This window comes from Pelobates fuscus, chromosome 3, assembly GCF_036172605.1.
Source record: "Pelobates fuscus isolate aPelFus1 chromosome 3, aPelFus1.pri, whole genome shotgun sequence".
In the NCBI taxonomy this organism is placed as follows: Eukaryota; Metazoa; Chordata; class Amphibia; order Anura; family Pelobatidae; genus Pelobates; species Pelobates fuscus.
The window spans coordinates 54,785,288-54,801,745 of NC_086319.1; the positions used below are offsets into that span (position 1 = coordinate 54,785,288).

General features: G+C 45.1%; 1 protein-coding gene across 1 annotated transcript; it reads left to right on the top strand.

Annotated features, from left to right (window-relative positions):
• Nucleotides 1-8,231: 8,231 nt before the first annotated feature.
• On the top strand, nucleotides 8,232-16,117 carry KICS2 (KICSTOR subunit 2). The gene is made up of 3 exons (XM_063447080.1): nucleotides 8,232-8,708; nucleotides 11,026-11,314; nucleotides 13,652-16,117. Exons 1-3 carry the CDS (start codon nucleotides 8,375-8,377, stop codon nucleotides 14,460-14,462), a joined length of 1,434 nt encoding a protein of 477 aa, XP_063303150.1. The 5' UTR covers nucleotides 8,232-8,374; the 3' UTR covers nucleotides 14,463-16,117.
• The last annotated feature ends 341 nt before the right edge of the window (nucleotides 16,118-16,458 follow it).

A 16,458-nucleotide genomic window follows, 5' to 3' on the forward strand; every position in this document is an offset into this window, starting at 1 on the left:
CCCGCCGGTCCACTGGGGGGGGGGACGGGTATCCCTGCTAGAAAGCTTCTCTCTATGCCGCGGCGGTAGAGTGGCCGTCTCCCCCGCCCCGTCCATGCTTGTAGGCCGCAGAGGTCGCTCGGGTGATTTCGGCTCGAGGAGGTGCATGTGTGGTATCAGTAAGTAGGGCTTGCTTTCCCCCAGCCTCCAGCAGCTGGCATCGAGTCAGTAGTCGCTTGGTGTGAGTTTTAAATCGATCAATATCGCCGCCAGGAGCAGGAGCTTCGGTATCGTGCGACTGCTCTGCTTCAAGGTCAGGCCCCGCCCCCCTTCTGACGTTTGTTGTTCAGGAGCGACTTGACAAGAGGAATACGACATCTGAAGCCCATGTCCAGGATATGTGGTGGCTCTTGATGCACTGACTCCAGCCTCAGTCCACTCCTTGTGGAAGTCCCCAACACATTTGAATGGCCTTTTCCTGACAATTCTCTCCAGGCTGCGGTCATCCCTGCTGCTTGTGCACCTTTTTCTTCCACACTTTTCCCTTCCACATAACTTTCTATTAATGTGCTTTGATACAGCACTTTGGGAACATCCAACTTCCTTCGCAATGACCTTTTGAGGCTTTCCCTCCTTATGGAGGGTGTCAATGATGGTTTTCTGCACAAATGTCAGGTCAGCAGTCTTCCCCATGATTGTGATTCCTACTGAACCAGACTCAGAGACCATTTGAAGGCTCAGAAACCCTTTGCAGGTGTTATGGCTTACTTAGCTGATTAGAGTGGGACACTGTGAGCCTAGAATATTGCACCTTTTCACAATATTCTAATTTACTGAGATTGTGGATTTGGGGTTTTCATGAGCTGTAAGCCATAATCATCGCACTTATGACAAATCACGGCTTGAACTATCTTGCTTTGCATGTAATGCGTCTATCTCATATATTCGTTTCCCCTTTTACGTTGCATTACTGAAATAAATGGACTTTTGCACGATATTCAAATTTTTCGAGTATCACCTGTATAACGATCGCTTCCATGATGCTTTATTATTCTAAAGGCATGCAAAGATTCATGGGAGTTGTAGTTCTACATCATCTAGGGGTCTACCTTTTGGGCTCCCCTTAGGCAGAAGTGCACTAATATAGAGTTATTGTTTTGAGTCCTACAACCAGACTTTTCGCAACACGTCCAGGTAATGGGGCTGAAGCATTGATTGTATTGTTTCACTTCTGCTTAATGTATTCCTTCAGACCTGAGGAAACGTGGAAAACTCTTGAAAAACCTGCCTTTAAAGTGTTATGTTAGTCCAATAAAACTGCATACTGCAATATTCAGGTATTTTGGCATCACTTCTGCTTAAAGGAATGCTCCAAAGTTGAAACCCAAAAATACATTGTACTTACCTTTTTATGCACCAGAAAAAGTCCTGTCTTGGCATTACTCCGTCGTGGAGAGACTGTCAATAACAACATTCTCCTCATTCTATCCGGACAGAATTGGTGCATAGGCGACCATTGCCAGAAAGAATGCTTCTCCTAGAGCTAGTCTAATGTTTCCCTATGGAAGCTCTCTATTCCACTTCAGTGATCGTTCAACTGGAGTGCTCAGTCGCTGTGATTCTAGCGCTTCAGGCTCCGAGCATATCCTGACAGGATCTCCCTCCATCTCCCCACACCAATTGTGATAGGTGCTGGGCTTTGCACACTGCCCAAACCCTATCACAGGACAATGTTTCTCTAATACTGAAAAAAGCCTATAGATGGTGGCAACATACCACTTTTTACCATTTTAACTAGGAAAGGCAAGTATATTGAGTCCCCTAATCTATGGACTGATAGCACTCCCAGAGTCCTTTAACGAGCTCCTAGATAGCCTCGCTCCTCCTTTCCTATCGCCTCACCCTGCAAACTTCAGGCAAATCGGACTGTATATACAAAGAGGACTTTCCAACTGGAATGGGTGAGATCTGCCCAATATGGGATTTCATTGATACCAAAGCATTTGCATTTGGATATTTTTTGCTTTTTTAGTGTGTACACACTGAGACTTTGCATAGATTTCCTACATACATTTTTGTCATTTAAAAAAAAAAAAAAATTGTCTTTTTCACTGGTTCTTTTTTTTCTCTTTTGCTTATATTTTTGTAGTGAGATATTTATAAAACCATATGTTTTTTTCCAACACAATGCATTATAGTCTGTGTAACCTAGGATCATAGGAAACATGCAAGGGATTTTTATCACTGGTTTATATATATATATATATATATATATATATATATATGTTTAGCACTTATAAGGATGCATACATGTATAATTCTATGCATCTTGTGATTTATGTATCTTTTTTTGGTTATGCAATTGTGCCTTTACTTATTATTGTGAAAGTGAACAATATAGGTAATATAGATATACATCAGCTCTGCTAACGAGCATAGTTCTGTAAGAAAACTTGCTATAACAGTACCTATATCTACATAAAAATTTGAAAACAAAATGTGCATCGTATTATGAGTGCAGTATCATATTTTATTATCATATTTATCTAAGGTATGTTTGTGGGCTACCTTAATACCAGCACCACTGCAGATGGGAGAGTGCCAATACATATGTAAATATAATTTAATGTGTATAATCCACTGCTGCTATCAGTTCTGATATTGGCAGAGGGTTTCCTTAAATGGACTTTAAAGGGACTTTCCTTAAATAGTCACCTGAACAACTTTAGCTTAATGAAGCAGTTATGGTGTATAGAACATGCCCCTGCAGCCTCACTGCTCAATCCTCTGCCATTTAGGAGTTAAATCCCTTTGTTTATGAACCCTAGTTACACCTCCCTGCATGTGACTTGCACAGCCTTCCGTAAACACTTCCTATAAAGAGAGCCCTATTTAGGCTTTCTTTATTGCAAGTTCTGTTTAATTAAGATTTTCTTATTCCCTGCTATGTTAATAGCTTACTAGACCCTGCAAGCTAAAGTAATTTAGGGGACTATAGTGTTCCTTTAAGGCTAGTGGTAGTGTAAGGGTAAGGCAAGGATTAAAGGGATTCTATAGTGCCAGGAAAACAAACCCGTTTTTCTGGCGCTGTAGGCTCCTGCAGTGCCTCCCTCTCGCGCAGCTGAAGGGGTTGAAACCCTTCCAGTCACTTACCTGAATCCAGCGCACATGTCCCTCAGCACTCGGTCAGGCTCCGCCCACGCTTCTCTACCGCTGGTGGGGGAGACCTAATGTGCATGCGCGCCAATGGCCGTGCTCGCATTAGGATTTCCCCATAGGAAAGCATTATTAATTTCCTATGGGGAAAAATCTGTCGCTGGAGGTCCTCATGCAGAGCATGAGGACATTCAACGTCAGATAACGGACCAAAGGTCCTTTTGGATTCCGGAAGACCCTCTAGTAGCTGTCTGGTAAAGAGCCACTAGAGGAGGCGTAAACCCTCAGAGGTAATTATTGCATTTTCTCAGTGTTCTTTTAATTTTGTTTTTGGGTTAGGGCAGTGGCGTACACACAACCCATGGGGCCCCGGTGCGAAAACTGATCTGTGCCCCCCCCCCCCGCTTACTCTGCGCGGGCTGGGGCCGCAACACATTGCGGGCGGGCACCTGGTCGCAGGGCTGTGACCCGTGCGACCGCGGTATGTACGCCAGTGCATGCATAAACACATACACTTAAAGGACCACTACAGACACCCAGATCAATGTTGCTATGTTTCACCGAGGGTTAATCCATCTCTAGTGGCTGTCTCATTGACAGCCGCTAGAGGATTTTCTGCGATTCTCACTGTGAAAATCACAGTGAGAAGACGCTGAACGTCCATAGGAAAGCATTGAGTAATGCTTTCCTATATGGGCGGTTTGAACGCGCGCGTGGCTCTTGCCACGCATGTGCATTCGGAGCTGAGAGGCGGATCGGGACGGAGAGATCCCCAGCGCCAAGGGAGCCCGGCGCTGGAGAAAGGTAAGTGCTTTAGACACACACACACACACTCTCATGAACAGACGCACACATTTACTGACAGACACACACTCAGTGACAGACGCACACAAACATACTCAGTAACAGACACACACACTAACACTAACACACTCTAAAACTAACACACTCACTAACACAATCACTCACACTAACACACTCACTAACACACTCACTAACACACACTCACTCACTCACACTCACTCACTAACACACTCACCCACTAACACACACACAAACTAACACAAACTAACACTAACACACTCACTAACACACACTAACACACACACACTCACTAACACACTCACTAACACAATCACTCACACACTCACTAACACAATCACTCTCACTAACACACTCACTAACACACTCACTCTAACACACTCACACTAACACTAACACACTACCACTAACACACTCACACTAACACACTCACACTAACACACTCACACTAACACTAACACACTCACTAACACTCTCTCACTAACACACACTAACACAAACTAACACTAACACACTCACTAACACACTCACTAACACTAACACACTCACTAACACACTCACATTAACACACTCACTAACACACACACTCACTCACTAACACTCACACACTCACTAACACACTCACATTAACACACTCACTAACACACTCACTAACACTAACACACTCACATTAACACACTCACTAACACACTCACTAACACTAACACACTCACTAACACTAACACACTCACATTAACACTAACACACTCACTAACACACTCTCTCACTAACACACACACACACACACTAACACAAACTAACACTAACACACTCACTAACACACTCACTAACACTAACACACTCACATTAACACACTCACTAACACACACACTCACTCACTCACTAACACTAACACACTCACTAACACACTCACATTAACACACTCACTAACACTAACACACTCACTAACACACTCACTAACACTAACACACTCACTAACACACTCACTAACACACTCACTCACACTCTCACTAACACACTCACTAACACACTCACTAACACTAACACACTCACTAACACTAACACTCACTAACACTAACACACTCACATTAACACACTCACTAACACTCTCACTAACACTCTCACTAACACACTCACTCACTACCACTCTCACTAACACTAACACACACACACACTCACTAACACTAACACACTCACTAACACACACTCACACACACTCACTAACACACTCACTAAACACACACACACGTTTTTTCTGTTTTTTTTAAAAAATTTAATCCCCCCAGCCTCCTTACCTGTGTGAGAGCTGGGGGGATTCCCTGGGGTCCAGTGGTGTTGCTGGTCACCCGGCTGGCGGGCGCGCGAGGGAGCACTGTCCCCTGGGTGCTCCCTCTTCAGCTCCCTCGCGCGCCGCGTACTGATACCGGAGCCGGAAGATGACGTCATCTTCCGGCTCCGGTTTCAGTGTGGTGCGCGAGGGAGCTGAAGAGGGAGCACCCAGGGGACAGTGCTCCCTCGCGCGCCCGCCAGCCGGGTGACAGCAGGGCCAGCCTCGGGGGGCCCGGAGGTGGCCGGCTCCTGGGCCCCCCAGCAGAAGAGGCTGGCCCTATGGGTACATACCGGGTCGCAGGGGCGGCCGGGCCCCCTGGTGGGCCGGGCCCGGTCGCAGCCGCGACCCCTGCGACCCTGGTATGTACGCCACTGGGTTAGGGATAGTGTAGGCTATGTATATGGTGTGTTTAAGCATAGGGTAATGGTTATGATTGGTATAGCCTAAACTACCAAAAATTATCAAATTGATCAGAGATGGGCACCAAGCTGCCACCCATCACAGGCTTAATGGAACACTATAAAGTCAGACACACAAACGTTTTCCTGATCCTATAGTGTCAAAACCACCATCCAGCTCCCTTGGCCCCCCTTAATATAGCACCATCTTACTTTTATTCCAGTTTGCTGCTGCTGGCCTGCCCATGATCTGCCTGCTTGGCTGACATCATCAGGAGTGTGGATCGACGCCAGTCACAATGCTTTCCCGTAGGAAAGCATTGGATTGGCTAAGATTGTTAAGGAGGCAAGCTAAAGGTAAATACTGGCAAGCAACAGCCTAAGCCCCCAGCCACAGATAAGGCCTCAATATATTCCAATATATCTCTAGAAAGCCAGTTGATGGAGAGTGAATAAATTTACCTGTGCAATGCTTAGTGAATATTCGCTAGACATGCAGAGCTATAAATATATACAGTAACCTATGGATGTATTGCATACAGAGACGTGGATTTAATAACATATATTATCCTGTAGCAACAGATATCTGGGCAAGCTTCCCTTGATGGCTCTTTTGGTGAGAAATGGCGAGGAAATCGAGGTGAAGAATTAATAAAAGGCCCACAGGTGTAATTAGTACATCTGGAGATACTTTGCCTAACTCTCACCTGCAGTACCGGAGAAAAGGAGACTTGTCATAGATACAGGTAAATAACGGTTAAAAGGCATTTTTGCCTTAGTTAAAGGGACACTATAGTCACCCAGACCACTTCAGCTCAATGAAGTGGTCTGGGTACCAGGTGTCTCAGGTTTTAACTCTTCGGATGTAAACATAGCAGTTTCAGATAAACTGCTATGTTTACATTGCAGTGTTAATCCAGCATCTAGCGGCTGTCTTCCTGACAGCCGCTAGAGGCTCTTCTGCGAACGTCCATAGGAAACCATTGATAAATGCTTTCTTATGGACTGTTTGAATGCGCGCATCTCTTGCCACGCATGCACATTCAGCTCCACTCGGGAGCTGACGTAGGCGAGGGAGGAGAGGTCACCAGCGCAGAGGGAGCCCGGCGCTGGATTAAAGTAAGTGGCTGAAGGGGTTTTAACCCCTTCAGCGCCAAGGAAGGGGCCCTGAGGGTGGGGGGATCCTAAGGGTTGTATAGTGTCAGGAAAACTAATTTGTTTTTGTGACACTATAGTGATCCCTTAAGTCTTTCCACGTCTGCAGGGGTTAAAAGCAAGAATTTTCTCTCTTGGCTGCAATCGGTACCCTTTCTCTTTATCAGGGCAAGCACAACCTCCCTTTCTTTTCTCTGTCTCACAGGCCAAGATAACCTTCGCATAGTTTAGAGAAGACGTGCTAAACATGCGCAGTAGATTTCCTGTAATACATAATGTTAGATGAATAATTATACTTTTTGCACTAAACGTCTATGATTGGTTGATTTTGTCTTCTATTGGAGATACCCCTATGTAAACTGTGTTTGTTTCATATATATACTGTACCCACATTAAACATTTTTTTAAAAGAAAAGGCACTTCTTTCTTAAACTTCATAATGACTGGTCTGCTTTAATTGTTCATTCATTGTTCGCTGCAGTGAACATAAAAAAAGATTAAGGAAAGCAGGGTGTGTTAACAGCATAAGTCCATGGCAGCTTAAAGGGCCACTATAGGCACCCAGACCACTTCAGCTCAATGAAGTGGTCTGGGTGCCAGGTCCATCTAGGGTTAACCCTACCTGCTGTAAACATCTCATTGACAGCCGCTAGAGGCGCTTCCCACTGTGATTTTCACAGTGAGAAGATGCTGACGTTCATAGGAAAGCATTGAGAAATTTGAATGTGCATTCGGTGGATGACGTCGGAAGAGGGAGGAGAGTCCCCAGCGCTGAGGGAGCCCGGCGCTGGAGAAAGGTAAGAGTTTAACCCCTTCCTCCCCCTTCAGCCCGGCGGGAGTGGGACCATGAGGGTGGGGGTGGACCCAAAGACCCTATAGAGCCAGGAAAATTAGTTTGTTTTCCTGGAACTATAGTGGTCCTTTAAGGGTTTCCAGATCCTGTAAAATTCTTAGAGCCTAACGCCGGTCAAGCTGTGATCCCATCACAGTTGAGACAAGCAAGTTGCAAGTCAACGCAATCAACAACTCAAAAGCGCTTAATAATTCTGTGTAATGTCCTTCCACAGATAGCAGCAGGTCAGTGTTATCTGACTAATACCTACAATAAAGAGACATTAGGATAGAAAATAAGGGACGGGGGATGGGCCCACACAGGGACTGTCCCACCTAAATAGAGACACTTGGGAGGGATGTATTCTGGAACATGTGATTTTATAACCTTCAGATTTAGCCATCACGTGGTACATGGAGTTTCCAGAAGCCCTTGATGGAATTATAGAACACATGTTTAGTTCACTCTTTAAAACATAATGTTAAAATAAATGAATTAAACACCTGAGAAGTTACACATGTCGCTCTAGTGGCGACAACACAATAACACTCGGTGTCTTTCTCTAGCGCTTAGAACTCTGCGCCTGCCATTCCTCAAGACGTCACTTCCGCCGCCGCGCTTCCGTTTTGGTCGCATGTGTCAGGTAAACATCCGGTCTGTGCTCGCTGTCAGTCTCCCCGGGGCCGAGCCGAGACGTGCCGCATGGTAGCGCCCAATGGTCCGGGCGATGTTCCGGCTGGCCCGTGGTTGCTGCAGGGCGAGGAGGAAGATGCTGACGAGCTTTTCATCATGTCTGCCTCCATGGTGACGCCGCTGATGACGTGCAGCTCGGTGGCGGTGGAGCAGAGCGTCCTGCAGACCTTCTTCAGCCACCTGGGCAACTTCTCCTCCGACAAGGCCAAGGACAGCGCGGAGAAGGAGAGAGAGGCCAACAAGAATGCCGGGGCCTCCTGGTCCTCCATGCTGGCAGCCCTGGCTCACCTGGCAGCGGCCGAGAAGGCTTATCACAGCATGAGCTTCCTGGGGCAGAAACCGGGTAACTTCACCCCAACATCTTATACAGGTCACAGGCAGGACCCCCCACATCTCATACCGGTCACAGGCAGGACCCCCCACATCTCATACCGGTCACAGGCAGGACCCCCCACATCTCATACCGGTCACAGGCAGGACCCCCCACATCTCATACCGGTCACAGGCAGGACCCCCCACATCTCATACCGGTCACGGGCAGGACCCCCCACATCTCATACCGGTCACGGGCAGGACCCCCCACATCTCATACCGGTCACGGGCAGGACCCCCCACGTCTCATACCGGTCACGGGCAGGACCCCCACGTCTCATACCGGTCACGGGCAGGATCCCCCACGTCTCATACCGGTCACGGGCAGGACCCCCCACGTCTCATACCGGTCACGGGCAGGACCCCCCACGTCTCATACCGGTCACGGGCAGGACCCCCCACGTCTCATACCGGTCACGGGCAGGACCCCCCACGTCTCATACCGGTCACGGGCAGGACCCCCCACGTCTCATACCGGTCACGGGCAGTACCCCCCACGTCTCATACCGGTCACGGGCAGGACCCCCCACGTCTCATACCGGTCACGGGCAGGACCCCCCACGTCTCATACCGGTCACGGGCAGGACCCCCCACGTCTCATACCGGTCACGGGCAGGACCCCCCACGTCTCATACCGGTCACGGGCAGGACCCCCCACGTCTCATACCGGTCACGGGCAGGACCCCCCACGTCTCATACCGGTCACGGGCAGGACCCCCCACGTCTCATACCGGTCACGGGCAGGACCCCCCACGTCTCATACCGGTCACGGGCAGGACCCCCCACGTCTCATACCGGTCACGGGCAGGACCCCCCACGTCTCATACCGGTCACGGGCAGGACCCCCCACGTCTCATACCGGTCACGGGCAGGACCCCCCACGTCTCATACCGGTCACGGGCAGGACCCCCCACGTCTCATACCGGTCACGGGCAGGACCCCCCACGTCTCATACCGGTCACGGGCAGGACCCCCCACGTCTCATACCGGTCACGGGCAGGACCCCCCACGTCTCATACCGGTCACGGGCAGGACCCCCCACGTCTCATACCGGTCACGGGCAGGACCCCCCACGTCTCATACCGGTCACGGGCAGGACCCCCCACGTCTCATACCGGTCACGGGCAGGACCCCCCACGTCTCATACCGGTCACGGGCAGGACCCCCCACGTCTCATACCGGTCACGGGCTGGACCCCCCACGTCTCATACCGGTCACGGGCTGGACCCCCCACGTCTCATACCGGTCACGGGCAGGACCCCCCACGTCTCATACCGGTCACGGGCAGGACCCCCCACGTCTCATACCGGTCACGGGCAGGACCCCCCACGTCTCATACCGGTCACGGGCAGGACTCCTCGCGTGTCTTACTGGTGACAGACGGAACTCCCCGCGTCTCTTACCGGTGCAACAATTTTTTGGTTGCAACCTTTGCTTGGTCAATCTCCTGTCACTGAGATAATGCACAAGTTTTACTTCTATATTGTCTGTCCAAATCTGTCTGACTTTGGGCAGCAGTTAGAGGCTATGGGCTTTAGCTGGTTAGCTCAGCTATTGCTGCCTATCATTGCCATCAATTTTCTTAAAGCTGTATGGTTAATGTAGAATTTACACAAACGCCAGGGCTAAAACTTTCCACTAGTTGCAGGCAAATTAAAATTCACCCTTGATAAGTGTTACATGGACCTTTCAGGGTTACATTTATGCCAGGAGACTTGTTTGGTTTGAAAGAATGGGGAGTGTCTGCACACAAAGACAGCTGTATTCATAACTAGTATAATAATCTTGTGATGCTTGGAGTCTCTTTTAAATTAAAGGGACACTATAGGCACCCAGACTACTTCATCTCATTGAAGTGGTCTGGGTGTAATGTCCCTGTTCCCTTAAGCCTGCAATGTAAAACATTGGAGTTTTTGAGGAACAGTGGCCAGTCAGCTACTAGAGGCGTATCCTGCAATGTAACCAAGTTTGACTCCATGAAGTGACTCTGGACGTCATCGCGCTTTGCATGAGGACATGCCGAGTTACGCAAAACAGCGAGTCCGTGCTTTCCTATGGGGGAGGCCTAATGTGCTCCCCTCATCGCTTGATAAGAGCGGAGGAGCTCAACCCAGTGCTGAGGGACATAAGCGCAGGAATTGACTAAATGAAAGGTTGCTGTTTTTTTTAACCGTTTCATGGGCGGGGAGTGGTGCGCAGTGTTAGAAATACATCTTCCGAAATCTAGTGTTCCTTTTAATTCTTGTCACTGCTTTTCCTAACGGTGCTGTGTTATTTCTCTCCTCCAGGTGGCCAATCGTTCTTCAGCCGAAAAGATTCCATCAGAACCAATTACACATCACTGTATAATGAACTCAAGAAGGTTGCAACCACTGGTAGAAATGCCATTGGTGGCACTGCTCCACACTTGGAAGAACTGCTGTCCCACATTTCAGAGCAGCTGTGTTACTTTGTTCAGGCTCGAATGGAAATTGCTGACTTTTATGAGAAAATGTATACTCTGAGCAATCAAAAGTTCATCAATGCAGAGGAGCTAGTCAATATTTTAGAAATCATTTTAAAAAAGTACGAATCAAGGTAAGTGCTATCATTAGTGTCTATAGGGGTGCATTGAATCAGTATTAGGGTGTCTAGTTGTTCTTCCCAAGCAGGTAGGTGTGAGTAGGTGGTAGGAGGGAACCAGTGGTGTAACATAATAGGGATCACGATTCCTCCTGGTGTAGGTAATATGTAATTTACTTAATTAAAATAAATACAATTAAGCAGTGCTTTGTAACGTTTATCTTTAATGCTTGCTGTATCCTTTGCTTAAAGGGACACTCCAGGCACCCAGACCACTTCTGCCCATTGGAGTGGTCTGGGTGCCAACTCCCACTACTCCTAACCCTGCAAGTGTAATTATTGCAGTTTTTTTATAAACTGCAATAATTACATTGCAGGGTTAACTCCACCTCTAGTGGCTGTCTACTAGACAGCCACTAGAGGTCACTTCCTGATTTATAGCAAAGATTTTCTTTGCTAGAGCGTCGCTGGACGTCCTCACGCTGTGTGAGGACCTCCAGCGTCACTCATTTCCTCATAGGAAAGCATTGAAAATCTTTTTCAATACTTTCCTATGGGGAGCACTAATGCGCATGCGCCGATGGAGACAGTAGGAGGAGCGGCGCGGAGGAGGAGACAGCGACGAGGGACATCGTCGCTGCCTCAGGTAAGTGACTGAAGGGGTTTTCACCCCTTCAGTAACCGGGGATTGGGGGGTGGGAGGGAGAGGGTACCTCCAATGCCAGGAAAACAGATTGTTTTCCTGGCACTGGAGTTTTCCTTTAAGTTTCAGCTGTTAAGCCAAGCAGGATATTGTTTGTAATACATTGCAGTCTACTTAGTGCTCATTGACCTCATTCATGAAAATGTAAGAAAATAATACAAAAGGACAGTGTTACTTATGTGTTTGACTTTTAAGGAGACATCTCTAAAATACGTTTATATGCAGCTCTGTCATTGTCATGTGTTCTTCCTTGGCCAAAAACAATGCTACAGAACCCCAATTTCAGTACATCACAGCCCTTCCTGGTGTAAAATAGTATGGAAGAGAATACGGAGAGACATTGTGGATTAGACCGAACAAAATTCAGATACATTTGATTGGTATATGTAACGTAATCTTTATCTAAAGAGAGATCTATTTATGTAATGACTAACCCACAACTCACTTGGTGTCTGATCTGCTGGTGTGCTAAGAAACTAATTCAGATGATTTATGGCTTTGTAACTAAAGTTATATATATTGTTTTATTTTTTTTGTTCTTTAATGAAGCTAGTTATTATTTTTAGGTTTTCTGTTTCAGTAAACATCACAAATGAAAAGGTGTTTTATTATTCATTCAATATATACGATTATGTTTGTATGGAGTGAACTTTGAAAAATTAATCTAACGCTGTAATTGTGGCATTTTAAAGGACCACTATAATCACCCTCTCAATGAAGTGGTCTGGGTGCAGTTGCCCTGTCATTTTTCTCCTGCAACATAAAACATTGCGGTTTTGGATATATATGGCAATGATTACATTGCAGAGTTAAACACTTCCTGACATCCATTAAAGAAGCCACAGTGATAACCAAGTGTGACTTGATTCTTAAACAAACACTCCAGGCACCATAACAACTTCATCTAAATGTAGTTGTAATGGTGCCAGGATACCCCAGAGCGCACACTTGCCTTAAGAGGTTAAACTGTTCAGATAATATTCTTAGCCAAACAGGGACTCCCCATTAACAAACTGGCTTAAAAAGGGACCTTACTTTTCAAGCCAGTTTTGTAAATGGGGAGCCACTGATTGAGACTGGTTAGGTGATGCGTTCAGCCACCCAATCAGCGGTGCCCCTGTCGGGTGCACCTGAAACTGACATTTCAAAAGCCAGGTGCTGCCTGGTGTGAGTTGAGATTGCTGCTGGATGCAATGTTGGGGTTAAACCTTTTTTAAAATGGTTTAACCTCTTAAGGTAAGAGTGTGTTCCAGGGCCTCCTCGCACCATAACACTCATTTAGATAAACTTGTTATGATGCCTAGAGGTACCTAAATTATCTCTTTAAGTGATAGAAGCATTTGATTGGTGCATTGCGGTGATTGTCACGCATGCACATTAATTTCACAGTACTTCTCAATGAGAAGTATTTGATTTAACAAAATGGTCATCAAGCCTGATGATATCAGCGGAGGTAGAGAAGAGACAGCCTCAGACCTGGATTTCAGTTAAGTAAAGAGCTAATTTAATGATTTATTTACTTTATTTTTACGTAAAAAAGGTTCTTAAATCTAAACAGCCTGACTTACCGTTAAAAATAAATAAATAAAAATGCATCCCTCTCTATTGTTCTTTTAAACTCAGTCTATGCTACTCTCTCTGTTTTGTAGGTTTCACCATCCAATATTGTCCCCACTAGAAAGTGGGTTTCAGCTAGAAGTCGACGTTCTCTCACATCTACTGAAAGCCCAGAGTCTGATATTTGAATGGAAATTTCTCTTATCACTGGTAAATTTGCACAATGCACACACAAAGCTACAGACCTGGGTTCAAATATTTGAGAAGCAAAAGGAAACCAAGAAACATCTATTTGGAGGACAATCCCAAAAAGCTGTACAGCCTCCACATCTCTTCCTCTGGTTAATGAAGTTTAAAAATCACCTTGTAGCAAAGTTTAGCTTCTACTTCCATGAAGCTCTTAGTAGGCAGACATCTGAAATGAAGACTCTAACAGCTAAAACTAACCCAGACTACTTTGGAAAAATCTGTAGCTTTATTAGAAGATATGACGCTGGTAATGTATCCTTAATATTTGACAACAGGGGTTCAGATAGCTTTCAAGGTCACGGTTATCACCATCCAGATTCATACAGAGAAGCTCCCAAAGGGGTAGACCAGTACCCAGCAATAGTATCATTACCCAATGACAGACCTATAATGCACTGGCCGAATGTCATCATGATAATGGCAGACAAGAGTCCTGACCTCAACACCTTGGAAAAAGTGGTCTACTTTTATGATGACAAAGTTCAAAGCACATATTTCTTGACACGTCCTGAGCCTAATTTTACGATCGTGGTGATTTTTGAATCCAAGAAGTCCGAAAGGGATTCTCACTTCATTTCTTTTCTCAATGAAATCTCACATTCCCTGAAAAGCTCAAGGGTATTTGCAAGCTTGAAGCCAGGGTCCAAGGGTTAAATTAAATCCTAATTATAGATAGAAGAAAAGTATAGAATTGCCCCCATAAAGGGATGTTATGTTATAGATTAAACACCTGCTAATTACATGAATATAACACGGAGAGTGATCTCAGGGGCTGTGCTAGTTCTCATTTTACTCATTTTATTGTAGTTTTTTTTCTACTCCTCCCCCTCCCCTCCCCCCCATCAGGGCTCTCTACATTTCTAATTTCTCAGTATTAGGCCACACTCTCGCTGTTCTAGCTGGGGATAACATGAAACTTCTGCCAATCGGCTTTTTCACATTTGTCCATACAATTTTACAGACTTTTCAGTGTCAAAAATATTATTGCTGCATTTCTGTGGTCTAATAAAATAGCTGCAAAGATACTGACATACAAAGCGTCAGCAGATACTTGTAGCAAATCCAGATGCTCTCATCCAAATGATTTAGAATGGTGCTGAGAATTGTAGTCATGGTACTAAGTTACAGAGTGTTGAGTAGTGATTTGATTTGTGTTGATACATATTGAAAAGTTATGTACCAGCATCTATTAAACAATAAAAAAAAAAACAACCTCTTTAATATATAAAAAAAAAAACGGTTCCTTAAACCAAAAGCTTCTGTTCAGAAGGACAATACCTGAGGTTTAAGAGATTTATGCAACTTTATTGAATGTTTATACCGTGAACAATATCAAAGGTGACCTAAAAGAGGTGAAATAGGGATGTGGTTGTAGTTTTTTCTTTGATCTCCTTTCCCCTTCCCCCCATTAGATCCTATTTGTGTATCTGTCATTATTATATTCCTGCTTCTGTTAAGGTCCACACAAACAGAAGATTTTTTACATGCATAAGACTAGCATATTTAAATATTGGATCCTGGAGATTTTTGGATATGTGATACATGAAATGACTGTTCAGTGCAGAATCACACCTAAGGTTGGTGCTCCTTTCACATCAGTCTGTTTGTAGCGGTGCAGAGTGTTTTAATTTGTCACTTTAAAAGGAGTTAGTTTTCAAACACGTTGGAAAATTATAGCGTTACTGACTACCATACATTGTGAAGAAATTTCAATTCCTTTTAGTACTTTACAACTCCCAGTTTAGTGGCTAATAAATGATGCTTAGATATCGAATTTTTGTTGTGGGGATCTAGTAAACATATATATATTTTTTTTTTAGACTCTCACATACACCTGCTACACTTACTTCTGACACAGTAATCACCAAATTCAGTGCAGTAACGTTTTTTTTTATTTTTCGTGGAACTCATCCTCTTGTTAAGAGTTTGTAGACCCGCTGCTATATCTGAGACTTTTTACCAGTTAATTTTATTTGTTGTATTTCTTAAACCATCTGTCTCTATGGATGTTGATGTCCCACCTAAGTTCTATTTATAATCCATATTTGAGAGTTTAAAATTGCAAGTATATTTTTTACACGTTGACCTTCACAAGGTTTCTCTTCTTTTTATCAGAATACTGAACTTTAAAATGTGTTTCTTAAGATGAATATTTTCAAATGGTTAAGAATATATGACCGCAATACCTTTAGAATAAAAATGTTTTTATTTTGTTTTGGTTTAACACGGGTATAAATGTGGACTGCACTAATGGGTGGGTGCTTAAGTCACTACATAAGCTGCTAAAATTAAATTCATATTGCAATTATTTTGTGTTTGCTTTATTTCAAGGATCTTTCATTCAATATACATGGAGAGGATTTCTGTGGTGCTGCCTAGGTTGCATTAACTGACAGAGCAGTAAATAAAGATAAGTTATTAAAGGAAGACTCCATACCCCATAACAACGTCATCAAAATGGCAGCTGGGAACTTTCTTACCTGAAGGGATTAAACCATTCTTCATTAGTTAACCCTCAACGGTTGCCTATAGCGCCAGGGGCACTGCCTATTGACTCCAGCAGTTTGAGAACAGTTTAACCCCTGCAGATGAGAAAGCACCTGACGATCTCCTAACACGATAGTGTCTCTCTGCATTGACCCAGTGCTTT